At 48.7% G+C, this 25,428-nt stretch overlaps 7 protein-coding genes across 7 annotated transcripts; 5 read left to right on the top strand and 2 right to left on the bottom strand.

Annotated features, from left to right (window-relative positions):
• Nucleotides 1-761: 761 nt before the first annotated feature.
• Nucleotides 762-1,680, top strand: N7455_006302 (wax synthase family protein; the record flags this gene model as incomplete). Its single annotated transcript, XM_040959236.2, has 2 exons — nucleotides 762-1,108; nucleotides 1,170-1,680. The coding sequence occupies 2 exons, from the start codon at nucleotides 762-764 to the stop codon at nucleotides 1,678-1,680; spliced, it is 858 nt and encodes a 285-aa protein (XP_040810308.2).
• Nucleotides 1,681-2,056: 376 nt separating this feature from the next.
• N7455_006301 (putative TMEM1 family protein) lies at nucleotides 2,057-6,527 on the top strand (the record flags this gene model as incomplete). Its single annotated transcript, XM_040959223.2, has 4 exons — nucleotides 2,057-2,090; nucleotides 2,144-4,695; nucleotides 4,746-5,822; nucleotides 5,877-6,527. The coding sequence occupies 4 exons, from the start codon at nucleotides 2,057-2,059 to the stop codon at nucleotides 6,525-6,527; spliced, it is 4,314 nt and encodes a 1,437-aa protein (XP_040810332.2).
• A 1,825-nt stretch (nucleotides 6,528-8,352) lies between these two features.
• On the top strand, nucleotides 8,353-10,319 carry N7455_006300 (oleate delta-12 desaturase odeA). The gene is made up of 3 exons (XM_040959282.2): nucleotides 8,353-8,544; nucleotides 8,605-9,712; nucleotides 9,777-10,319. The coding sequence occupies exons 2-3, from the start codon at nucleotides 8,719-8,721 to the stop codon at nucleotides 10,190-10,192; spliced, it is 1,410 nt and encodes a 469-aa protein (XP_040810331.2). The 5' UTR covers nucleotides 8,353-8,544; nucleotides 8,605-8,718; the 3' UTR covers nucleotides 10,193-10,319.
• A 1,005-nt stretch (nucleotides 10,320-11,324) lies between these two features.
• Nucleotides 11,325-12,985, bottom strand: N7455_006299 (putative DNA repair protein (Rad57); the record flags this gene model as incomplete). The annotated part of the gene is made up of 2 exons (XM_040959204.2): nucleotides 11,325-12,504; nucleotides 12,585-12,985. 2 exons carry the CDS (start codon nucleotides 12,983-12,985, stop codon nucleotides 11,325-11,327), a joined length of 1,581 nt encoding a protein of 526 aa, XP_040810360.2.
• Nucleotides 12,986-18,116: 5,131 nt separating this feature from the next.
• veA (sexual development activator VeA) lies at nucleotides 18,117-19,890 on the top strand (the record flags this gene model as incomplete). Its single annotated transcript, XM_040959267.2, has 2 exons — nucleotides 18,117-18,264; nucleotides 18,335-19,890. The coding sequence occupies 2 exons, from the start codon at nucleotides 18,117-18,119 to the stop codon at nucleotides 19,888-19,890; spliced, it is 1,704 nt and encodes a 567-aa protein (XP_040810359.2).
• A 1,207-nt stretch (nucleotides 19,891-21,097) lies between these two features.
• N7455_006297 (putative nuclear RNA binding protein) lies at nucleotides 21,098-23,272 on the top strand (the record flags this gene model as incomplete). The annotated part of the gene is made up of 1 exon (XM_040959252.2): nucleotides 21,098-23,272. The coding sequence occupies one exon, from the start codon at nucleotides 21,098-21,100 to the stop codon at nucleotides 23,270-23,272; it is 2,175 nt and encodes a 724-aa protein (XP_040810362.2).
• A 379-nt stretch (nucleotides 23,273-23,651) lies between these two features.
• Nucleotides 23,652-25,274, bottom strand: N7455_006296 (putative MFS transporter; the record flags this gene model as incomplete). Its single annotated transcript, XM_040959188.2, has 6 exons — nucleotides 23,652-23,824; nucleotides 23,894-23,948; nucleotides 24,001-24,073; nucleotides 24,160-24,352; nucleotides 24,403-24,971; nucleotides 25,033-25,274. 6 exons carry the CDS (start codon nucleotides 25,272-25,274, stop codon nucleotides 23,652-23,654), a joined length of 1,305 nt encoding a protein of 434 aa, XP_040810330.1.
• Nucleotides 25,275-25,428: the final 154 nt, after the last annotated feature.

Genomic DNA, 25,428 nt, shown 5'->3' with positions numbered 1-25,428 from the left:
TATATTACTAGTGAATCCCTTATCATTTCCACGAATCATTTCCACTAATCATCACGGAGACAGATAGTTATAGATCGGAACATGAATGCACTGGAGAGTGATCTACAAGGAACCCTTGTATATTAATAAAGCATCAATTTTATATTGAAGGACTATGAATAATATAGAAGCATGGATCTATTTTGCCGTCCTCGTATTTATCGCTCGCCGTAAGGGCCCATGCAGCCCAATATTGGGATTCTATGCAAATCATGAAAAATAAGAAACGATCGCCCCTTTTTGAACAAATTCACATCTTTAACAACATCAACCCCAATTAAGGAGGCGTTCCCCTTTTGCTTGGGTATAGGCGAACCATGTCAACCTCTTCCAACATCCTGAAAATTCTATTTCTCTATGTTGCCCAATGCCTTATACCCGCAACTCTCCTAATCGCAACTCCAAAACAATCTATTCTTCGGTACCTATCAATTCCATGCTCTATCTTTATTGTATATCGAGCGATACCGGTGGCCGCAGCGCTAGGCCCAGGATTCGTATGGTGTGAATGCGGTCGCTTATTCATAACCATCGCCTTCCAATGCCTAAACTTGCTACTCATCAACCCCAAGGATAGCAACGATTTGCCTTCTGAGGATAGCCAGGGCTTTGTAGCTCGAATTTATGTCACGACTCGGTTCTTTACTGACCCTCGTGGGATCAACACTCCCTGGAAGATAAAAAACGCCCCTCCACAGCCAGCATATTATAAACGACGTAATATGACCGCGCCTCCTCGTGGTCGCTTTTTGGTTCGCCAAACAGCCATTGTTGTTTGGCAGTATCTAGCCCTGGATGTCTTTGCTACTCTTGCGTTGCAACAGGCATTGGAGCAAGAGAAAATTGGGACGTTGCCGCCAGTGCCTCAATGGGATATATCAACCGAACAATGGATTGAACGTATCATCTCAAACATCATGGCTGGATTTGTGGTGAGCCGAATTCTCATCGATTTCCACCATCGTGTCTTTTCGATCATTCTTGTGGGACTTGGACTCGACTCGCCTGAAAATTGTCCTCCATTGTACGGAAGGGCGCTGGATGCCGACACAGTACGGGGCTTCTGGGGGTAAGCTTATTCACCGCAAATTATTTGGAGATGGGGTATTGTACTGACATCGATCTCGTAGGAAATTCTGGCACCAATTGCTGCAAAACCCCCTGACCTCTGTCAGCGCGTTCATCACTCAAGACTTATTGGGTCTAACGCCAAGGTCTTTCGTGCAGCGGTACATGAATGTTTTTGTTGTTTTCTTCTTTTCAGGCGGGTTGCATCTTGTCCTCGATATTGTGCAGGGAATCCCAGCACAGGAATCTGGCGCCATGTTGTTCTTCGTCACGGCACCTCTAGGCCTCATGATTGAAGACGTCATAAAAGCGCTTTGGAAATATTTTTCGAAGTCCAATGGACAAAGCCAAAAACTTCCTAAACCGCTGTGGCAAAAGGCTCTTGGCCTAACGTGGTCTATGGCATGGCTAGGTTTCACCTCAACTGGGTTCTTCTATCCACAGGTGGTGAGGCCAGAAAACCAGGCCCTGGTTCCTTTTTCTGTGGCAGGTCAGATTGGACTGCCTATACAGGCAGGGGTTGTTTTGGTTGGTGGTGCTGTGCTAGCAAAGGTGTTTGAGGTTGAGGTGTGAGGTCATCGGGTATAGATCCGGGGGCATGCTGGTATGAAGTTTTCCGTTGAGTTGGGATAGATGTTTAGATAAGTACAAAAGTATATATTTAAATACACATAACCTCAAAATAAATATGTATATTGGTCTGAATACATAAGACTAACAGAGTAAAACAAAGAAACGGTCAGTTGTAGATCCAAATTCTAAAAGCAGCGAGGGATATGCACCAAAATGGAAAAGAACGAGGCCGTGCGTGGCCGCTGTTGACAGCATGTCTCCCTTCACCCCGCAACTTTTCCCCTTAACTTCCAGGCGCATGAAAGCTCCTATGCACCTTGAATTCTGAGATGTCCTGAAGTCAATTGGCCACTTCCCGTATTGCGCCCGGGAAATCATGGACCCTTCGCAGGCTTCGAGCAATGTAACGGGTACGATAAACGTGATCAAGATGAATGAAGCTTGCGCTGACCATAAAACACAGTGGAATACACAGATCCTTCAGGCTTGTTTCCGCTCATACAGCCCGTGATTGAATCAAAGCTCCCACTAAAAAATCTCCACTGGAAATCCCCAACCCGCCCCGTGCGGTCAATTGAGTCGCTCCGCATCGGCTTCACACCTGCGCAAGAATCAAATGAACGCAAATCATCGAGCGATACTGTTAATGGCACAGTTGCCCATCGCAGACACCAAATACCCGGTCTACGTCAAACCCCATACCTGAAAGTCTACCTCCTCCGATGCGACGACAACGAAACATACAAGGCGACGGCCCGACGAAACCTTCGCGAATGGATCAAGGCCAATGCGTCTCCCCAAAGCTCGCAGTCCGCGATTACTAGTCAGGAAAAGCACGATGCGTTCGAGTGGCTGATTCTACATGTGGTACCGGACGGTGATGCTGCGGACAAGGCGGCTACACCCACCTCCAAATGGGGCCGTGGTTCAACTACGGTGCTGGAAAAGGCGAAAGCCGACTTCAACGGGTCGTCCAAATCTGCCGTGGATCGTGTGGCACAATTGCGTCTTCCGAAGCAGGGGACCAAGTCCCCTGAATTGGCGGAGCAATTGGAGGATTTGATTGATAAAATGAAGAACGGGATTCTAGCCTCGTTTGATTTGCGTGTGGCTCAATATGAGGATGATATAAAGGAGAAAGACTCTCAGCGCAGTTTACCTGGCTGGAACTTCTGCACGTTCTTCATCCTCAAGGAAGGTCTTGCTAGGGGGTTCGAGAATGTGGGCCTCTTCGAAGATGCGCTGGCTGGATACGATGAGCTAGCCGTTGGATTGGATGCGGCCATTCGAGAGCAGCTCGATGGGAGCGGCGACCAACACAGTGGTGCACTCTCTATCACCAGTAAAAAGTGGGCTGAGATGGCCAAAAAGGCATTGGAGATTGGGGCTTCCGATGAAAGCGACAGCGATGACGCGGCTCTCTTTTCGGAGCTTCAGTCGGAGGATTTCCCATTTAACGCCAACAAGATGTCCTACCGAGAAATGATCCTGGGAAGCGATATCTCCATCTTCGATTTCCGCACATACATCTTCTCTCGTCAACTGACTCTACTACTCCGAGCCGCGAGGGCTCCATCACTGGCTGGTAGCGAACCTGTGGCAGACAGCAAGGCGTCGAAATCAGGCAAGAAGCCCGAAAACCTCATTCTACTAGCTGAGATTTGCGCCAGAGCAACAGAATTTATCGGTTTAGCTGCACGTACCCTCCGCTATGATCTCGAATGCGGTCTGGCGGAGGTAGTTCATGATGACAAGACAGATATTATCAACAATCTAGTCTCCTCGTGGGCATTTTCGGCAGCTTTCCAGATCCTGAGTCAAACCTCTACTCCGACCCTCATGCTCCCCGAATCTTCTCTTCATGCGGTTGCGCAATCAAGTGAAGCTGCTGCTGCCACGATGGCTGATTCCCGTGCCGATGTGCCCCGCCGCTCTAGTTCCCTGATAGGCTCATCTGGTGCCCGACCTCCCCGGCCAGTGACCCAGGATATCTCTGATAGTGTGGCATTGATGCAGCGGCGATCCACTATGGAACACCCTAAGCCCTTGCCTATTCCAACACAAAAGACTGGTTCTGAACAGCTATCGTCCGGGAGGGCGGAGTTGCTTCTTCTAGCGCGGCGGTCCCTCGAGGAGATTGCTAGCAGACGGGGCTGGGCTGAGAACTGGAACAATCTCGGTCTTCTCTTTGATGATCGCCATCGTTCTGGCGAAAGTGACCTGTCGGAGATCTCGCTAGACGGCGATGACACTGAAGACTCGCAGGCATCTAATAAGAAAAAGGAATCGTCGCTTGTAGGTATCGAGCTTTCTGGCCTTAGGGCTGCATTAAAGTCAAAAGACGCCTTCCTGTTTCTCTATGAAGACCTCACAGACCGTTTGATTCGCCATCATATGGCAGCCAATCGTGTCAACTCTGTCGAACAGGCTCTGGCTGAAATCGCTATTTTACGATACCGCCGAAAAGACTACGAGTCTGCTGCTTCCTATTTCCATCGGATGGCTCCCTTCTACGGCTCCAAGTATTGGATTGTTCTGGAAGGAAGCATGTTGGAACTCCACGCACGGTGCTTAAAGGAGCTCAAACGGAACGAGGATTATGTTCGGATGATGATACGATTGCTTTCCAAATTTGCTACATATGCGCAGGCGCAATTGTCAGTCAGGCAAAAGTCCGTGGCTGGCTCGATCCCTTCTACTGAGCAGGAAATGTTAGAAGGACATGTCCGCGATTTGTTTGAAGTGTCTAGTGCTCTTCAAAAGGATATTCCTGCTTCCTTAACAGATTTCTTTGCCGAATTCCGCGTCGACCCAGCCATTCGTCTGTACGACAACAAGGATGGATTCCAGATACAATTGTCTTTGCGATTCCTTCTGGGCCAGCAGATTGAGATTAGCAACCTCAAGATTCGGCTGGTCAGCGCTAACAGCGCTCAGAATTCTGAGCACTGGATCGAGAGCTCAGCCAAGTTCGTGGTGAAATCATCGTCAACACAGATTTTGATTGACTGCTCGGTAAGTAATCGTAGAATAACTTTCACTACCAGTAACTAACTTTTATGCAGACCACACTTCAAGGCAAGTACTTCCTTGACCGGCTCGAGATGAGGGCTGGCAACCTTGTCTTTAACTTCAATGGCGGGCACGACCCCACCCTTCCAGTTGGCTTCCGGGAACCAGAAGACTCGGAGGAAACCGACAACCAGCCTTACATCTATTGCTATCCTCCGGCCGAAGCCCTGCAGGCGAGGATTGTGTCACCGCATCTTATTAACCTCCAGGCCATGCGGACACTGGAGCTGGAACTTGATAGCGGACGAAATGATATCAAGAGTGGTACGATTCGCGTCCGGCCAGCTACTGCGGGCCTACGGCTTCGCCTCTCAGAAACAGAGGTCGTGGATGGCAAGATTGAGGTGGATGCCAGCCACGATTCGGGCATCATCGAATTCGCGCACTTGCCGGCGCGGTCATTCGTTCGACTACGTATCCCCTACACTGTGGAGGAGGCGTTTTCGACCCTCTCAGCGCGAGCAGAGATCGGATATGAGACTGAGCAAGGCCGATTCGCTTCCTCGGCATCATTCAATGTCGTTTCAACTCTACCGATATCGGTCAACGTGCAGGATATTTTCAAGGATGAACTACTATTCTCTCGTTTCACCATCAGTCCGGCCATGTTGATTCCGCTTCGTATCATGAACTGCAGTCTACCCAGCTCAGACATCTACAAAGTGCAATCTAGCATCACCGGTCCCGTCGCCCTTGATGTCTTCCCCAAGCAGCCCGCGTCCCTTCTCTACAAAATTCGCCATAATGAAGGCAACGTAGCTGCATCAACGCCTCGGAGTCTACAACTTAGTGTTGACTTCACATGTGTCGACGATGAGTGTCTCGATGCAGTCTCAAAGCAATTCGCTGCTTCCATTGGCTCGAGTCCATTCAGTCAGTACGCAGCGCTGCTCACATCTCACATTGTGAGCAGTTTCCGCGCGCAGCTGTCCACGAATGACATGGAAGCCATTGGGCTCATTCGCGAGGTAAATATGCTGCCCTATCAGACTGTGCGATGGGAGGATCTGCTCGGAGCTTTGAAAGCACCAGGCGAGGATGTGCGACAGTGGCTCCAAGAGTGGCACAAGGTAAGCCCCAACTCGAGGGTTTCCAGCCAGCTATTTTACTCACATATGAAACAGAACAACCCCACCATCCTCCTCCCCGCACAGCCTACCATCCCAACCCGTCGTATCATCATCCCCGTCGACGTCCCCGAGATCCAAGTCGTGCACACAGCCGACCTCCAGCTCCAGCCCAAGCCCACCACCGACCCAGGGCCATCTACCCACGCCGCGGTAGGTCAGATGATCACCGCCGAGCTATGTCTCCGCCACACGCGACGCTGGTGTTCCCCAGCGACCCGCGAAAACGCCGACCAACCCCTCGAATGCTCCTACGAGATTCACGCCAATCCAGACCAGTGGCAAATAGGTGGCCGCCGTCGGGGCAACTTCCTCGCCCGCGACGGGGAATCCACCCGCTTCACTGTCCTACTCCTTCCCCAGAAACCGGGCCATCTCCTTCTTCCTGGTATTGAGATCCGTACCTTCCTCCCATCGGCACCTCAGCCCCCGACGTCGGCGCCTGCGGCTGATCCCGCTGGTTCCATGGCGCCGGCTCGTCGCTCGATCCCTTGTGAGGTTGACTACCGTAACCATGGCGAGACTGTTCTTGTCCTCCCCGATTTGAAGAAGACTACTGTTAGCCTTAGTGCCGCTGGCGGTAATCATGCTGCTGGTGGGGGATCTTGGCTCGTTGATTCGGAGCGGCGGACGCAGGAGGTTCGTTGATTTGATAGATCTGTGTGGGGTGGATGATTGTATGTATAATGAGTCATATATAGGCTCGCTGAGGGTACTTGTTTGTATGTAGTTCTACGAATCATGAACCCTTCAATTGTACTACGTTGTGTGTAGATTGGTGTATAGACTTCGGGAATGCAGCCAAACCCCTTTAAAATCGACCCCATCTTTCTGCAAAGCCTCGATTATTTTGGAACAGTCTTGCACTATAAATAACCCGGAATGTCGATACTCTCACCACCTTAGGAAACTCTTCGCAACTCAAGGGATTTGCTCTCCTCCGATTCTAACGGGGTTTGACTGTATAGGGATTTGGGTGGCTTCGGCTATGGCTCCCGCTGGCACTTAGCCCGATATAGGCTAGTAGACACTAGTATGGATTAGCTCCATCTCTTAGCTGAACTCGATGTCTCTTCGAGGTCGCTTATCGCACCCCCACATATGTTCTTTTCGGACCTTCCAATGTTCTTTTGTAAGGTTTGATGATTAAGATATTTTCAGATAATCCATAGAGAAGTTCTATTCTAATAAATCCAGTACAACCCTAGAATATAGAAAAATCAAATCCGAGATCGGCACCGAGGTCCGCGATCAGATCTTATCTAAGGTGGCAAGGTGTCCACGGGTGATTGGGGGCCCCCAGGGGGAACTAAAGAATTAAACATTTGAAAGTAAAAATTAACGTTTGTGTATTTTTCAAAAAGGGGGAGTGGGGCCCCAACAAAACCCCAAAGGGTCCCAACAAGCAGGTAGAGGCATTTTTATACTACGGTCGGTATTTTTATATTTTATATTTTATTTTCAATGTGTTTGCTATGTACGGAGTACCACTTTGTAAAATAATTTATTGTATTTATAGATCATTCTGTACTCTCTTGACTTCCATCTTAAGTCAAGTCGAGATAACATATGTGAATGTACAGTATACAAATAAATGTTGAGGCCCGTACCAACACCGAACTACATCCGGAAGGCCAAGAAGGAAGCCTGAAAGACAAAAAGTGGATCACATGTCCCTTGCGCATGCCACTGCCGAGCCATCTCCAGCTCTCAGGTTTTACATGTTGACTTACAGAAAGAAATAATCGCATAACGCCGGGGGGTTTTCGGGGTCTGCGTATACTCCGTACGGAGTATCAATTGCGCAAACAAGCACCAAAAAGCAAAATCAATTTGCCACACGATGTTGCATATTAGATTCGGTGGGAGATTTCCAGACCAATCCATGGCCGTCTACGCCGTACTCCATTTACGAACGAAAACGATCCGCCGAGGTAAGTTGATCACTTCGATCTATCCACATGCAGCTAGGAACGCCTTCACCGTATTCTCGGCATGTGAAAGTGATAGCTATCAGAGGAGGGGAATACATACTCAGATAGCGTCTAGATAGAGTCTAGATCACATCATCAGACCACTGTCACTATAACAACATGTAATTTGCAAAAAAAGTGTTGGGGCGAACGGGATTAGCCGGTGGAAAGGCGGTGGCTATGAAGAACTTGGGAAAAGAGTATGGAAGTATGGAGTACTCCGTGCAACCGAAATCTGTTGTACCAATGAGATAGACATATACTATATCGATGGGATAGCATGTGAGAAAAGATCAGCCCTATTCTGACTTATTCTAGACAGTTCATGCGAAAATTCAGCTGTCGAAGGCGAAAGGAGGTGGATCTCTAAATTTGTAATTTTCAAAACACCATACCGTTGGATTAGACTAAGGGGATGATAGTGGCGGTACCTAGGTATGCAAATTACTCAGTCCCATGGGATTGTTTTCTTTTTTTCTTTTCTTTTTTTGCAGTTTCAATTTCAATTTTAATTGCAATTTTTCTTTGGTTTTTCTGTTTCCTTTTTGAAAGAGGGCTGTTCCTTCTCTGTCTTTTCTTTCTTTTTGTGCTTTGTGCTAGTCAATTGCCTGCTTTCTCGTTGGCTCTTCTTCAGAACGGGGCATTTGCTTCGATCTGCTTCAACCCTTGTGCAACAATAAACTCGAAATATTGTGAGTAGTCCTTTCCTTATCACTTCACACCTCAGAGAATCCGAACTAACCTGATCCCAGGTTCTTGTTGTTTTGAACCCCGTGTCTTTCATTTTATTTCAATAGAACAGGGATACTTTGAGAGTATACCCACTGTGACTTCGGAGTTATACACCGTCAGCCTCAACACCCATCATGTCGTCTACCGCAATCCCCAAGCGCGTTGCGCTCAATCGCAACCCCGCTACAGAGTCCTCAGCGACTAGCTCTATCTCGGCCTCGCCCTTTGACAGCCCTCGCCAGTCTCCCTCCTCTACCTCCCTTTCCTCCATGGCTTCGGAACAAGAGGTCAGCAAGATGCTCGATACCTATGGCAACGAGTTCAAGATCCCAGATTATACGATCAAGCAGATCCGCGATGCTATTCCCGCTCACTGCTTCCACCGCTCCGCCGCCACCAGTTTGTACTATGTCTTCCGTGACCTGGCCATTCTGGGATCCGTCTTCTACCTTTTCCACAACTATGTCACCCCCGAGACTGTCCCCTTCCTGCCGGCCCGCGTGGCCCTCTGGACCCTGTACACCATCGTGCAGGGTCTCGTCGGCACCGGCGTGTGGGTTCTGGCCCACGAGTGTGGTCACCAGGCCTTCTCCCCCTCCAAGGTCCTGAACGACTCCGTTGGCTGGGTCTGCCACTCTCTCCTGCTCGTCCCCTACTTCTCCTGGAAGATCTCCCACGGCAAGCACCACAAGGCCACCGGTAACCTGGCCCGCGACATGGTCTTCGTCCCCAAGACCCGTGAGCAGTACGCCACCCGCGTGGGCAAGACCCTCCACGAGCTCGGCGAGCTGTGCGAGGAGACTCCCATCCTGACTGCCGGCAACCTTCTGGCCCAGCAGCTCTTCGGCTGGCCTATGTACCTGCTCAACAACGTCACTGGTCACAACAACCACTCCAAGCAGCCCGAGGGCCGCGGTGTGGGCAAGCAGAACGGCTGGTTCGGCGGTGTCAACCACTTCAACCCCTCCAGCCCTCTGTACGAGGCCAAGGACGCCAAGTTGATTGCCCTGAGTGACCTTGGTCTCCTCATCGTCGGCACCGCCCTGTACTTCATCGGTACCAACTTCGGCTGGTTGAACCTGCTTGTCTGGTACGGTCTCCCATACCTGTGGGTGAACCACTGGCTCGGTAAGTTTTCAGACGAAAGAGATATCACTTTTTCTGGTCCATTTTGCTAACATATTCCTCGCAGTCGCCATTACCTTCCTCCAGCACACCGACCCTACCCTCCCTCACTACCAGCCTGAAGTGTGGAACTTCGCCCGCGGTGCTGCCGCCACCATTGACCGCGACTTCGGCTTTGTTGGCCGCCACATCTTCCACGGTATCATCGAGACCCACGTGCTGCACCACTACGTCAGCAACATCCCCTTCTACAACGCCGACGAGGCCAGCGATGCCATCAAGGGCGTCATGGGCAACCACTACCGCTCCGAGGCTCACACCGGCTGGACTGGTTTCTTCAAGGCCATGTGGACCTCTGCCCGTGTCTGCCACTTTGTTGAGCCCACTGAGGGTGCCACTGGTGAGAGCCAGGGTGTTATGTTCTACCGTAACACCAACGGCATCGGTATTCCTCCTTCCAAGATGGTCGCCAAGGCTCAATAGATGTTGAACCCTTGAGTGCCGGTCTCGGTTTGGTTCTGATCATGTTTGTTTTTTTGCCCTCTTGCATTGTTCTGATTTGATTTGAGCTTTGTTGTCTTATCCTGTATACTTTGCGTGGATATACACATACACAAGGTCAACACGATTTTTTCTTGAGAGATTGAGTGGGAGTCATAGATCAAATTTGATGCTTTTCTTTTTCTTGTCTTGACGCTCAAGCTTTCTCCTCATGGCTGTCGTTGTCTTGCATCTTCACATTGCATCTCTTTACCTTAGATCCTTGGATACATTATCTTGTTTCTTTGAGTGTTTGAGTGTTTGAGCATGTTGGAAGGATGTTAGGGGAAAGAAAGAAAGGAACCTGATGAAAAGGGGAGAAAGAGATGGTCGCTGTTAATTTAAAGAGATGTCCATAGACATAGATATGATTGTGGTTAATTTGAAGCGTGTTCTTCCTGTTCCTCTCTCTTCCTTGCCTACTTACGCATATAGAAAGGAAATCTAAGCAAATGATTGATAAGTTGAAATGTGATAGTCATATTGGAGTGATATTCCACTTCGGATTCCAACCCTGTTCTTTGAGATATTCTAGTAACTTAAGTATCCCTGAGTCAAGTCAAGAGAAATGTAATAGACAAGACAGAAGACATCACTGGTTGAATATATGCAGCAGTACCAGCCAAGGCTCCCCCAAATCCAAGTTTATAGCCCTAGATGGATCAACACGCTGTGGAGCAACAGTTCTTGGGTCACACAAATTCCTTGTGTTTTGTTCAGCCCATTCAACCCTCCTAGCACAGGATGATCACATTTAAGGCATGGTAGAACACACACCTCCGCTTGTGACCTTCCAATCATCCCTCAAGCTCAGCACTTGCGAGACATCTATTATTCGGATTATTTGGCTGTTGCTTAGATGTTCATATTATACAATAATAGTTAAAAGAGAAAAATCTCAAAATCGCTGTTGGGTATATCATAATCCTGTCGCTGTTTTAGTCTGAAACGAACACAAGCCAACATAGTACATCAAACTATCCGGAGTATATCACAATCGAGACTTTCTAAGATAGGCTGTAGCTTTAGTACATGTAGGTAAGAATGAAGTCGGTTATGTATGACATCAGACAAATCATTCACCATGACTCGTACTTCTCAAACCACCCTTCCAAATTTCAAACTCTACCTCACCACTTCGTCTACTTGATTGGCCCTTTCGTGGTGTGTCCTTCGGGCCGGCCGTCCACGGCGCAAACACAAGTTTCATGGTCCTCCGAATAATGGATTCCGAACCCAACGCAGGCTGTTGGTTCTGCGAGTCAGAGACTCGGTTCTTGAGATAAGGTGCAGGCATCGCTATTGAGTCCGGGTCTCGATAGGCGTCTGCATTTCCTCCATTCTGGAACTGGGATGCTTCCTGTGTGGACTCCGGATATGGATTATCCCCCATTGAAACACCCACAGCATGTGATTCTTCCTTTTTCAGCGCAATTCGACAGGCGATTTGCGTTGTCCACACGAATCCCAGTGCCGGGTTCTTCAGAGATCCACTCTCGGGATATGCGCCATCCCCCCAGCCGGAGTAGAAGCGCTCCTGGTGAGTCACATTCAACATGCTGCGTGCTCGAGGGGCGATCAGGTACGAGCCGTCGAAGTTTTTATCGTTTGGTGCGTGATATGGTGATGAGGAGATAGCAGGGGAGGAGGGTGGTGGCTGCTGGCTATTTCTAGTGGCTAACTGTTCAGTTCGGGATTTTGGGAAGGGGGAGACAGGGCCGGATCCATGATCTGCTGTTTGACTGGACATGGACGGAAACCCTGTCCGTGGGGTTGGCTCGTTGCTTTTTATAGATTCGAAACGGTCGGAGACTTGGTTTGCGATTACAATGGCGATGTCTTCCTTTACGGCAAGATTGCGCAGTAGATGGCCCAGTTTTGCCAGCTGGGATGATCGTTTGGCGAGGGCTTGGATGCTGTTTGATGCGTGTTCAGCGCGGTAATTGGATGTTATTGAATCGATGATGACCAGGCCGATGTCATAACGTTCGATTGCGACGGGAAGATGAAAATTCAAGATATGGTCTTGTGTCTCCAGGTCCATGGCGTTGATGGACAGGATATCCTGTAGCGAGGGCGCCTGCTCGAGGGGAAGTGTTGAGAGGACAGGATGACATTCTAGGAGCTGTGAGAGTCGTGGCGTAGACAGCGGGTGCTCTGTCGATATGTATATGGCACGCCGTCGTAACCCCTGTGGTTTGGGTAGCTGGACGGCTAGACAGAGGCTTAGAAGGAACTGGGTCTTGCCGCTTCCACTGGACATTGATCCACATGTCAGATTGACCTGCCTGTCCGGTTGATAAGACTTGAATGAGGATAAACAGCTGCAACATACCTCTCGCCCGTAACTTCTGTGACATACCCGGTTGGAATTCCGCCTCCTAGCAGTGCATCCATCGCGGGGTCAAGAGTGCTTATAGTGTTCCATTGTGACGCGCGCTTCGTCGAGCTGATTGTTCTGTTCGCCACATCGGGGTTTATTATACTAGAGCTGGGTCCGTCGCTGGTGCCGAGGTTTGTCTGTGGCTTATCGAAGCCAACATCGGTGTGCAACGCCTCGACAATGGAGGAGGAGAGCCGGCGAACATCTGCGGGAGGTACACGGGCACGTTTCGCGATCTCGAGGGAGTCGAGCGTGATCACATCGACCGTGGTGACTTTCGCTCGTTCGAGGGGGGGAAGAATGTGTGCAAAGGGTTTTGTTACAAAGCCAGGTAAAACTAATAGAAGATCCATAGGAAGGGCAGTCGTTTTGGGAGTTGATGTCGCGACTCTACCTAGATTGTTCAAGGTGTCTGAACCAATCACAATAGAGATAATAATACTCCGTGATTGGCCGATTCGAACCATCGACTGGATACTCACACGTGACTTCCCTATCGCGTAGGACCAATAATAACACTATAGAAAGACCCACACCGTATAACATCCCGAGGTCCATAAAGGATCTCGAAAGAAGAAAAAAATAGGTAGCTTCTCTTTGATTGAGCGTGTCATCCTTAGTGCAGGGGCCATGCTAATCTTCTCTGTATATTTTCATTTGACCATATGCCCCGAAGGGCGACAGATCTATTGTTCAGTTCATTATAACCTCACTTTTCGGCAGAATCACACCGCCTATTTTATATACAACAACAATGGCATGGAGCTATAGCGCTGCCCCATCAAGATGGGACTCTGTCTATAGCTGTTAAGAAGGGTTTAGGGGTTATTATCTGGCTTACAGTTTACTGTGAGTTGAGTGTCGTGGGCATTTATGGACGGTGGGATACATGGTTTTGGACCTGAGGTCTATCAAGCAAGTCTTTGACGACTAAACAACTAGGGAATGTGCTGATTGATGCGGCGCCTAGTAGTAGAATCATATCATTCTAACGGATCAACATCCTTATTTTATGTACCTGGGGTATGGTTGGTGTGTATCACCTAGCAAAAGTGACCACCTGGTTAATGTTCACCTCATTATCTTGATGCTAGCCTTAAACTACTCCATACATATAATTATCAGGGTTCCTAGTTCGGAAAGTCACAAAAGCTCAATAGACCCCAAGTACAAAGAACTACCTTGTACTATATACGGAGTGAAAACACAGAAGGATCTTATAGACGAAAGTGTGCTATTTAAATATACATAATACGCCCCTAATGTCGGTTAGTTCATTAGACACAGACTCCACGTGATTCAATAATATGCCCTCCATGGCAACTAAACTGTTATCTCGCATATTATAGTTATATACGGAGTAGAGTAGGCCACATCAGAACACACTTATTACCAGGGCAAAGTGTATTACATGTATTAGGGAACCTGATTGTACAATCCGCTTGTCCAAAGTACAAAGCCGGTACCTTTGACATTCTGCATCGGGCAGGTGGATAAAATGTGGCTTGAATTGTTTGAAATCCGCCAGCATCCGTGTCGAATGAGGATTTGAGAATTCAAAAACATTATTGCAAATTTTGATTAATTATTTTGTTCACTTCATGAGTTGGTCGCGTTTTTCGGTCAGATCTTGATGGAGTCCTTTGTTGTTGTGTACGTCGTTGTGGACTAAGCGATATACCATGTAAGATATAAAATGTATATTTTAGGATCAATCTGATGTCACTATGACCCGTCCTAATTCTGTTAGTCGCATGAGAGAATCAAATTGTTTCACAAATTTCGAGGGGCCTGGCCTGATTTGTGGCTTGCTGGGGATCTACCTAACATCGCTTCCACGTGGAGGTGCAATAATCGAACTGGCGGTCAACCCCTAAGTCCAGTTTCAAGGCAAAAGCGAGGGCGAAGGGATAGATCATAGTATTTCATTTTTCACTCGAGATTTGAGTCGTCCCAGGGATCTGGACAAACCTACCATCGAGATTTGTTTGTACATCCTTGTGTCTACCGCAGCATATCGGCATATGTGTGTGTATTTTATGCGACGATTCTAAGTGTTATTTGCTGCGCAGATCATAACTAAGATCAAACGTGGTATATCCTTTCCAAAAGCAACACGGGAAAAACTCTGACCGTGTCGTGAAACAATGATATGGCCACACTTCATAGTGGAGACCAAAAATCGTAAAATATAACAGAATCATCCCTAATCTATGACCTAGGGCTATGATTATAGAGCGGGGGGCAAGCCTCGGTTAATCCTAATGCGACCGTATCGCACTAACATAAACGAAGGACAAAGGGCAGTGGGTTGGTTGCCTACAAGACCAAGACCGTAGCTGCGGAAATGAGAAAGTTAATATTCTATACCATTTGACATCCTTTGATCCGTTTGGCAGCCATTAAGATGATTAACCCCTCCCATCCCGATCAAGGCAATAGTCCAAATGCAAAGACAGGCCCAAAGTACGGAGGACTACCATTATTGCCCGTTTCGACAGGGGCCGCTCGGAGCCGAGACAGATATTACAAGTTTATGTACGGAGTACTCCGTAGGGTGTACAGAGTAGCATGATTCAGTCAGAGCAAGGGGAACACTTGTATATCTCCAGAGAGACCCCTACTAAATACAGATAATTGTTCCTACAATATATAGAACCATTGGGCCTGTGTGCAAATTCCATTATTGCGTAGGAAGGATACTTCTAGGGTTATTTGTAACAGCCCTCTCTACGGAGTACAAACATGGAATACAATATAATATGTATGGGGTATCAGTCAGGAAAGAGCCTGCTGAGCGCTGTGGAAATTTCTATAATATAAAAAATCCTTCTAGAACATCAAAGCGCTGAATCTTGGAAATATCTGTACTCTGTATGATCTTCGAGGGGGCTGGGGGAGCCACACTCACGGCTGAAATGATTCAAGGATCGCGGGTTGGATAAGGCAACTATATAATAATTTCTTATGAAGTACGGAGTACTCCGTACGTGGGCTTGCCTTTTCAAGACTTCATCGGAGCCTTTCATCATTATTGCGTTGATTGGGTAGATTATTGCCCAGTGAGTGACTGTTCGCATTGAGCCATGAGGATTCCCAGCCCCTGCAACACATGGCTTAGTGCGGGTTGAAGTTGTGACAAAACTCCAGACCGAGTACGACAGTGTATGGATTAAGAAACAGTGAAACATAAGAAATAAAAACTCGACCCAGGAGCGCATCACTTATGCAGACGCTCTTCGGCGCCACAAGGAATTCTGCAGCACCGAGTTAAAGTATGCCGGGTTTAAAGCACAAGGACTTGCATTATCACTTGGAATATCATGAAGAATAGTTATAGGTATTTGTCATTTGAGCTATGGGCAAATGGGCTGAGGAATTTTTAGTCAGACGGATCGGCTATTCAGAGCTGACGCAGTAGTTTCTCATGGCCCGACTTCCCCGGTACTAAATGTCAGAGATCCATAATTGAATATAATTACTCCGTACGGAGTACTCCGCGGATAGAAATGATCTGTTTTGGAATATAACATGTATCATACTCCATACTCCGTACATGTTATTATGACAACGATGAAAAAAAAGGTTTCAAGTCTATCAGTGCCCATCAAAAGGACCGTTAGACCCGGCCCAGTATGGAATCCCTCGCTAGATCCTGTGCTAGTTATGTAATGTAACTAAATCCGCAGGCCCTAACTAAATGCAGTACAGCGTAGTTTCTTTTGATTTTGATTGTATTCGGTCTGTCCAACCCTGAGCGTTTAGAATATATCACTGAACAGGTTGGGAGCGGTGGCTTGTTTGGTGCAGACCCTGTTGGGGGAGGTTGATGTATGATATTAAATTCATATCTACGGAGTATACGGAGTAGGGAATTCAGATATGGACGGTGATAATACCAAGGAACAAATATTCGATTGAGTTGACGTGACTCCACTACTTGTCTAGGTGGGACGTTGTATTTCGTACTCCGTATATCGTTCCAACATGCTCAACACCATTCTCCCTATTTGTACTCCACATTTTGTACTTTGTATGAGTTGGACCAAAGAAAAGGAAGGAGGAAAAAAAGTATGCATAATTTATCCACTGTTTTAGGCGAATCGGAAGATCATCAGAGTTCTCGCAATAGCCATGGATGACCAGGGATTGGAAAAAAAGGAGGATTTGCATATCAAAATTCATCGTTGAACTGCGCGCACATTGGATGAACAGCTGGCACCTGCCAGAACCCGTCTCGTCGGTCCTAGACGCTGATTAGAGGCATCGTTGATTGGCTTAGTGGAGTCGGCCAAGCCAAGCGAGAGAGGATCGGTGGTTCGATGGAGTCTGGCTTGATTGTCGAAGCGAATCACTCTGTCTGATCATTGACAATCAATGTCTAAACCGGGAAGTCCAAGTCGGAAGGTTCGAAGTCCCGAGTTTATTTGTTTTTCATTTTCAGTGTTCTCAGGGGGGCTAGGCTTGTAACGAGAATACGCGGTATTGAAGTTTGTCCGTGGAATTTATCTCATAATAGATTAACATTGATCCTAGAGTTTTTAAAATGGCATAATCATATAAAACATCATATTGTTTATCAATAGAAGTATATCAATATAAGCATAGAAGATTATGGAGACCAGGGAAAATAAAGAGACTCCGGTCCGTTGGACTGGGTTGCGGCCGGAACCTTGGAACCCAGAAATATCGACGCCGGGTAACGTGGAGAGCTGTTCCATGGAAATAAATACCGGCTTACAGCAAAAAAAGCAATTAGATCTGCAAATTGATGTGTGTCTTGAAAGTTGTCACATATTTTAGATTTGAATTTGTTCTATTTTCATATTTCCACGGTATAATTACATAGTATTATTGAACCCCCTAAAACACTAACAGGCATACCGAAGACCACCAATTTTGATGTACTATGTATACATCTATTTGCCAATTTTTTTTTTCTCTTTCAAAATAATTTATCATAGAGAATAATAGAAATTAGAAAGGACATAAGTAGAAATATTGAAACGAGCAACCCATAGGGTCCTACGGGGTCCCCGGACCGAACAGGTACTTTTGTTCATACCACAATTACCCATAATACCCATAATACCTATAATCGGGAGGCGTGCCCAGGGCTCGGGGCCTGCTAGTGTCATTCGCTCATTCACACTCTGCCCCCTCTCCTCTTTTCTACTTTCCATCACTGGATTCGGGGTTTCATTTGCTTGGAATTGGTTTTTGTTCTTTTCCCGTATGTGTGGAAATTTATCGACTCGACTATCTTGGAAGTCTTTCCAGCGACTTATGTGAGGCAACTGCGGAGAAGAACGCCATACTCCACCAACATAAATCAGCACTCGTCCGAGGCCCCGTGGATTCTGGATTGTATGTTGCTCTCTGTGGCAGAATCGACATAAGACCAACCCTCAGATCACACGATCGACCTTGGCTGATACTGCGATCGGCAGAATATTTGTGAAATAATAGCATCAACCCGCGAAAATGGCCAACAGACCACCCATCATGCCGCCTCATAATGAGACCGAGCACTCAGTCAGCCGGATCACTCGTGAAGGCAAACAACTCACATACAAATTGAGCGTGATGCAACAACCAGAGCGGGCAAGAGCATGCGGCGCAGGAGCGAAGTGTGAGTATTCGCTGTTGAGCATAATCAGGGCTGCGCGTTGACTGACTGTTGACTGACTTGTCGCAAATAGCATCTGCCGACCGTCGCCCTGTTGACCCACCGCCTGTGGTCGAGCTACGCATCTTCGAGTCTGACCCGGCTAACGATGCGCAAAAGACCGATATCACTTTCGCCTACAATGCCAATTTCTTCCTCTACGCAACCCTTGACACCGCACGCCCTATCGCCCACGGACGGGTGGGTGGACCACAGTCGTGCCCTGTATTGACTGGTGTGCCAGTCGCCGGTGTCGCATATCTCGACCGCCCCTCACAAGCAGGCTATTTCATCTTCCCAGATCTCTCGGTGCGTCATGAGGGTCGATACCGCTTGAACTTCCACCTGTACGAAGAGATCAAGGACGCCAAGGATGCCGACAAGGATTCATCTTTGCCTCTTCCCAACCAAATCCCTCTTTCCGCCACATCAAAGCCAGGCGCCCCGCAAGCATTCCTTCATTTCCGCCTCGAGGTCAAGTCGGTACCTTTTACTGTTTACAGCGCTAAGAAGTTCCCCGGCCTAGCGACCAGCACCTCTTTGAGCCGTATCATTGCTGAGCAGGGTTGCCGTGTTCGCATTCGTCGTGATGTGCGCATGAGACGCCGGGGCGATAAACGAGATACGGAATACGAATTCAGCGAGGAACGCGCAGCCGCGTATGCAGGATCGTCAGATCGTTTCACGACACCTGACAGATACGCAGCTTCGATGGAGCGCCCTAGATCAAACAGCAATGGAAGCAATATGGAATCGCCCTACGGGTTTGTTCCTCCAGATCGACGACCATCTGCACCCGACTATGGCTTCCAGTGCCCCCAGCCCCCTTACCAAAGACCCATGCCACCTGCACCCATGCCACCTGCACCCATGTCACACTCCCAGACACCCTCATATCAATCGCACCTTTCATTTGGTTCCACGCCTTCGCATTATCCCGCTCCTCACATGCCTCCTACACCCCCACCGGTTGCACCGCAAGGTATCTACTCCCCACAGCACGCATATGCCCAAATACGACACCCATCCAACGGCTCCGAATACGAAGGAACACCCATTTCGTATCCTGTGGCGCCTCAAATACCTGCCGAACGGGGTGGTTACCCCAAGTCCACTATGAATTCCTATGGCATGGAACCACCAAAACCAAACTCATATATGGACCCTCGCATGCCCGAACCAAGTTTATACCAACCCATGGCCCATGTTCCGGTGTCACGCCCTCAAACACCTAACTTGGTCCAGGCTGTACCACCTCAGAAGCCTCTGCCAAATGAATATGCCAACCACATTGTTCCTTCTGTGGAAAGCACTTCACCCGGTGGCGGCGATGGATACGACAATGTTAGAGGAAAGCGTATGGTATACCAAACTGGGCCAACATATGGCAAACGGAGTCATGAGGATACTTTCGGCCTTGATGACCGGTCAATGCAGAACGGCATGCGACCTGATACCGAGCCTTATCCCGCTTATCGTGATTTCTCAGGAGAAAGTCGCGCCGCACTTATGGCTGAAATGGGCATTGAGCTGTCATACAAGCGTGCCAACGGTAAAATGGTCATGAAAGCTCCTCCATCGAATTTATAATCTGGAATGGCCTCAAAATCTTGCCGTGATGGCGGAAAATATACCCTCCTTGGGCTTGCCTCGATGACCGAGTCTTGGGCCGGTTAATGGACTGGATTCTTGTGATGGTATCTGATTGCATCCTTTTTTTTTGTACATAACTTATCTTCTGATTCCTCATTGAGACAACCTAAGCCCTAGATTCTTCGATGCATTTGGACTTGTCTTCGGGAACTGGTTTCTTCTTTCATGTTCCACTCTTTTGCGAGGGATTTCTTTGGTCAAAATCCGGTGTTTTATAGGAGTTTGGTGGTTTGCTATTCTTATTCCCAACCTCAATGATCATTCATATTTGTCACATCCATTTCTACGGCATCATTCTTGAATTCACTTTCTATCATCAAGAGCAAAGCGCCTTGTCTCCTTCGATCAAAACAGGGAATGTCACCCCTATCTCAACTCTAGCTGGGATGCTCTTAAGCATTGCTCTTGGAGCATACGTTTTCCAAACCGACAAGGGCTGGTCTCATTGACGTTGCGACTGGGATCCTTGCTTCACACCCCCAACCCCTGCTGCTTGATCTACTCTTTATACTGGCGTTGTGGCATTTCCTTGATACCTAGCATTTTTCTTTTTACCCCAGTTTATGATTTCCCCCAATTTATCATCAGAATGCATGCTCCCGTATTTTAATAGCCAAGGGTTATAAATCCTATACATATCTACATTCCTTATCAAATACAGGCACATGTCTGAGACACGCGGAATTCCACTTCCAGTGCAGGTGTTAGTTAGTTATATAGTTCGATAGACATATTTGTACCTGTTTGTTTGGGGACATGGGACATTCTGATGATGTAACTGGTACTTGGTCAAACACCCAAGATTGGCGGTAGACGTGGGTACCAGGTACCACAACAAACTTCCCCCCTTGGCAAGTGCGGAGTATGTAAACAAACCTGTGCATTTGCTCGACTCTCCCGAGATTTCAATTTCAATTTTCATTTCTTACCTTTATTTCTTCCCTCTCAGCACTCTTCAGCACTACATTTCTATGCTAAATTCTGACAGACTTTTGCGTCTTTCCAAGGGCGTGGGGAAAATAGGATAACCCAAGCTGCAAAGGTAAGGTCCCTTGCCATGATCCCTATGGAAGGGACTCCAAAGCCCGCATAAGAAGAATTGATTCTAACTTCCCTGCGTCATTTCAGCGCCCGCGACTCTAAAATGGAAATGGAAATGGACATTGACCCGAGCCCCGCACACCAGCGCTCCTCGCGCAAACATCTACGCTCTAGCGACGACGATACCTGTGATTGGAGCTCAGACGTCTCTGGACAATTCGACGATGCCGAAGAGGCACACGCAGACGATCGCCGATCGCCGCCCGCGAAGCTCACCAAACGACGTCGCTCGAACGACTGGCCATTGCCCGAGGAAGCTGCTGATTACGGAACTCATGATCGCCGCACCCAACGCGGTGAAAATGGGAGTCGCAGCGTGAGCGGAAATGGCTCAGGATACAAGGCCTCGCCCCGCGCTTCACCTCGCGGCTCGCTAGCTTCGCTGCGCGCTCGTCATGCCGCGGCATCTGCTTCTAGCCCCCGCCGTCCCAGAGGACGAACATCGCGATTCGTCGAAGCGACTATGAGTGATAGTGTCAGCGAGAAACCGCCCAGTATCTACTTCCAGGAGCAAGAAAATAAGAACTCTACCCTGCAGCACCGCTCATCTGGTATTTTTCGTTTTGGGAAGGCTATTGCCTCGGCATTTAATCCCTTCGGTGGATGGGGGAGGAGCTCTGAGGGATCGCCAAATAAGTCGCCGCAGAAGGATGTCATCAACCAGGCGGAGCAGGCATATGCGGAATTGAAGAAGGCTGGCTACAAGGGCACTAATAAGGGTCATTATACTGAGGATCTTCGTGTCAACACTACACTCGCCGACCAGACCTGGCGGTCTATTCAGCACAAAATGGAACATAGTTCTCCAGTCAAAGACTCGTATCGCCACACGATTGATCAAGGAAACTATGGTGCACACTCGCGCTCTGAGTCTTCAGCTTCCAAACGCTCCTCTCTTCAAGATCTTCGCCTGCCGAAGTCATTCTTCAAATCCCATGCGTCGCCATCTGCCTCCCCAGCAGTGTATTGCGATAGAACTTCCGATGAATACGAGCCGACTGGACTGCGCAAGCAACCCTCCCGTAGGGAACTCTCGCGCCAAACAAAGCTGCTCAAGAAAGTAAGCAACCTCGAGGAGAAGCTGCAACGTGCCCGGCGGGAGCTTCGTGACCTCACAGGCAACGAGGAACGGATCCCAGCACCAACAGCCGAGACGAAGACCCTCAATACCGAGATGGATCCCGCATTATTCCCAAGGAAGTTCGTCCCTGGTGCCCTTCCCACTCTGCCATCGGAAAGGCTTCTAGATCAACAGGCCGCAGAAAACGGAGCGTCTGGCTCCGAAGCAGTCAATCCAACGGCCCTGCCATCCGTGGATGGCCGCGACACTTTCTCCTTCGAAGAATCACGACTGCCTCATACCCCCGGTACGGCCCAAAGTCCAAAACGGCGCTCCAAAGGGACACAGCCGTCGTCAATGGGTAAGGACCGCTCTTCCCGTAAACGGAAGTCTTCCATTCCTGAATCTATCGATAGTGGGAACCCTCCTCAGCCCAGTCCGACGAAAGGCATCAACGATCATGAACACGACCCCGAACTCGAGGTTCTAATTGACTCCGGTCTACTTAGCCCACCCGGGAAAGCGAAATGGCCGAAATCCGAAGCTGGCGAGAGCCCCGGCTCAGCCAAGCGCAAGCAAGCCATCGACCACGCAGCTCCCCCGACCGAGCATGAAGAAAAGGAAGCAGGAGGAAATGCAAGTGCCACGCGCAACATCAAAAGGTCCCCCTACGTTCAACCCCGAAAAGTCTCCGGAACCACACGCTCACCAAGTTCCAAGCCCACAACCCCTCTCCGCATGAGCAAGACCCAGACCAACGTACGTCCAGCGTCTTCGCCTGCCGCTGCCTCGGACGACGACTCTCGTTCCAACATTTGGTCTACGCCTTTGCCTGCTCCCGCTGACCCCCAACGCGAAGCCTTCTACCACCACCCACAGCGCCAGCTCAATCCCGATCGTAGCCCTCGCACCCCGACACGGTCGAAGACGAGTCCTAGTCGGAGACGGTCTGGGTATCTGGTTGACGATGATATCCCGCCTGTACCGCCCCTCCCTGAGGAACTTCGCTCGAGTGCTGCCAAGGTCCATGTCAATGCGAGTAGGTCGCCTAAAAAGAGACCCGTGTCTGCCCCTGTGCTTTCTCCATCATCGGCTTCTGGTGTGGAGTCTATGATTTCTGGCCTTGAGGATTACCAGTGGCCTGAGGATATCTTCTGAGGATTTTGGGTTTCGTTTATTTTCTTATGAGGAATGATGCTTATGAGGTTTTCTTATGTTGGGTAGTTTGGTTTTAGCATAGCTGTGCGAGGGTGGATATTTGATTGGGTTTCTTTCTGGTTGATGGTTTTGATTTCTCGCGCTGTTGGTCGTCGTGATGTAATGAAGTAATGAATTTTTATACCATTGTGCCTTCGTTTGCTATCTTACGAAGTTGGGATATTTTCTACGTTCTAAAACCTCGTACGTCCATCTTCTCGAAGCCCCAAAGCGAACCGTGTTCTTTGTACAGGCTTTTCACATGTATCATGTCTCCCAGCTTTATCGGTGGATTAATAGAACCCCGTTGTATACCATGAAGCTCGGTTTTGTGAGCCCCTCACTCCTGATGGAGAGCCCTATCCTTTGGCAAGATCAGCCAGCTCACACCGGCGGCACCGAGCAAACCAACAAGCATGGGCTGCAGGACCTGGACACCAACCTGTCCCGCGATGACACCCGTCAAAGCGGGAAAGACCGATCCGCCGATTTGACCAAGTACGAAGACGAATGCTATATAGATGATCAGAATATAAATAAATGTACGGCCCTACGGATTCTAAGGCTTTGGGGCTGGCTTACCGATTGCCGAAGAGCGGATCTCCGGCGAGAAGATCTTTGAGCCAACCGATATACCCTGAGCCAGGAGTTAGAGTTGGGAGCATGAAAATACAGTAGTGGACACTTACTGTTGCGAAGAAAGGACCAGAGAAGAATCCCAATAGACTGACTGCTACTGCCTCGGTGATGATATTCGGGACACTAGTAAATCACGGGTATTAGCAAAAACAAAGCAAGATGTCGGGGTATATAGTTAGATAGAATCGTAGAGGTAGTGTTGAACTCACAGCCAGAATACCAACTGCAACCCCACACACAGCAAAGAGTAAATAAAGATCATTCGACGCTCGCCGAGTCTATGCGTAGGCTCGGCGAGGATAAGACGTCCTAGAAAGGCGCCGCCGTAGAAGCCAGCGGGGACGTAACCCATGGCTTTGACGTCGCCGTTACGGACGTTGACAAGGTACTCGACCATCCAGCCTGATACAATTAGTTTCACAAAACATATAGAGGGTCCAGAGAAGACAAACCTCCAGCGGTGATCGAAGCCCCGAGAAAGAAAAAGAAAAACAAACTCAGCAACCAAACTCCAGGAGTAGAAAGCGTATCCTTAATCTCCTTAAGCGCAGAATTCGAAGAAGTCCTGCCACCCCTCTCCCCCCTCAAAATAGCCGGAGTAGCCATACGATCCCGGAACGAAACACCCACAAACGCGAGATTGGCCACACCCACGCCAAGCGGGAAAAGATAGAAAAGATACCATTTCGAATCGACATTCGCCGACGCCACGCCCGTCGCTACGAATGGCCCAACTAGACATCCGGCCATGTACATAGCGTGGATAAATCCGAGCCAGCGGTGCGCGCCGTTCAGCGCCGAGACGAAGGTGTTAGCGTGTGTGTCGTTGTAAGCTTGACCCAAGCTAGCGAGGAAGAATGTTACCGCATACAGAGCGAATGGGGGTTCCCAGACGCGCAGTATTTGGGCTAGAACTTGGATAGCGGCGCCTAGGCTGAGGATTGGGCCTAGGTCTAGGTGTTGAGTTATTTTGCCGTTTGTTAGGGCAGCGATTAGCCAGCCGAAAAAGGTTGTGCCGTATCTGGTGGTGTTAGCATTGTATTGGTAGATGAATATGAATATTTATTCTTGAATAGTCTTACAGAACGGCTACCATGTTTGTTCCGATGCCATAGGTGCGTATCACGTAGGGAATGAGCGATCCGAGACTTCCGTCATTGACTCCCGCGACGAAAAAGGATAATCCTGCGCTGAGGATTTTGGCATATATCCATTTTGGTTCTGGGGGTCTTGAGTCTTGGAATGTTTCATTCTCGGTTGGGGTTGCTTCGGTGGAAACTCTTGTCTGTAGTACGATTGTCTCTGTTTGCGTTTGGGTGCTCATGATGAATGAAATATGAGAATTTGGTTCTTGGGTAAGAACACAAGCCGGGAGTGCAGTTTTTTAAAGCCAACAAAAAGCGGCAATCCGGCCCGGGTTTGTGTCCTAAACGAAGTTCAATATCAGAACGGGAACGGCCAAAACGTGGAGAAATGCG

The sequence above is a fragment of the Penicillium solitum genome, assembly GCF_028829755.1.
Source record: "Penicillium solitum strain IBT 25940 chromosome Unknown utg000004l_segment0_segment0, whole genome shotgun sequence".
In the NCBI taxonomy this organism is placed as follows: domain Eukaryota; kingdom Fungi; phylum Ascomycota; class Eurotiomycetes; order Eurotiales; family Aspergillaceae; genus Penicillium; species Penicillium solitum.
Note: the sequence above shows the minus strand (reverse complement) of the source record. Positions and strands in the feature narration are given on the sequence as shown.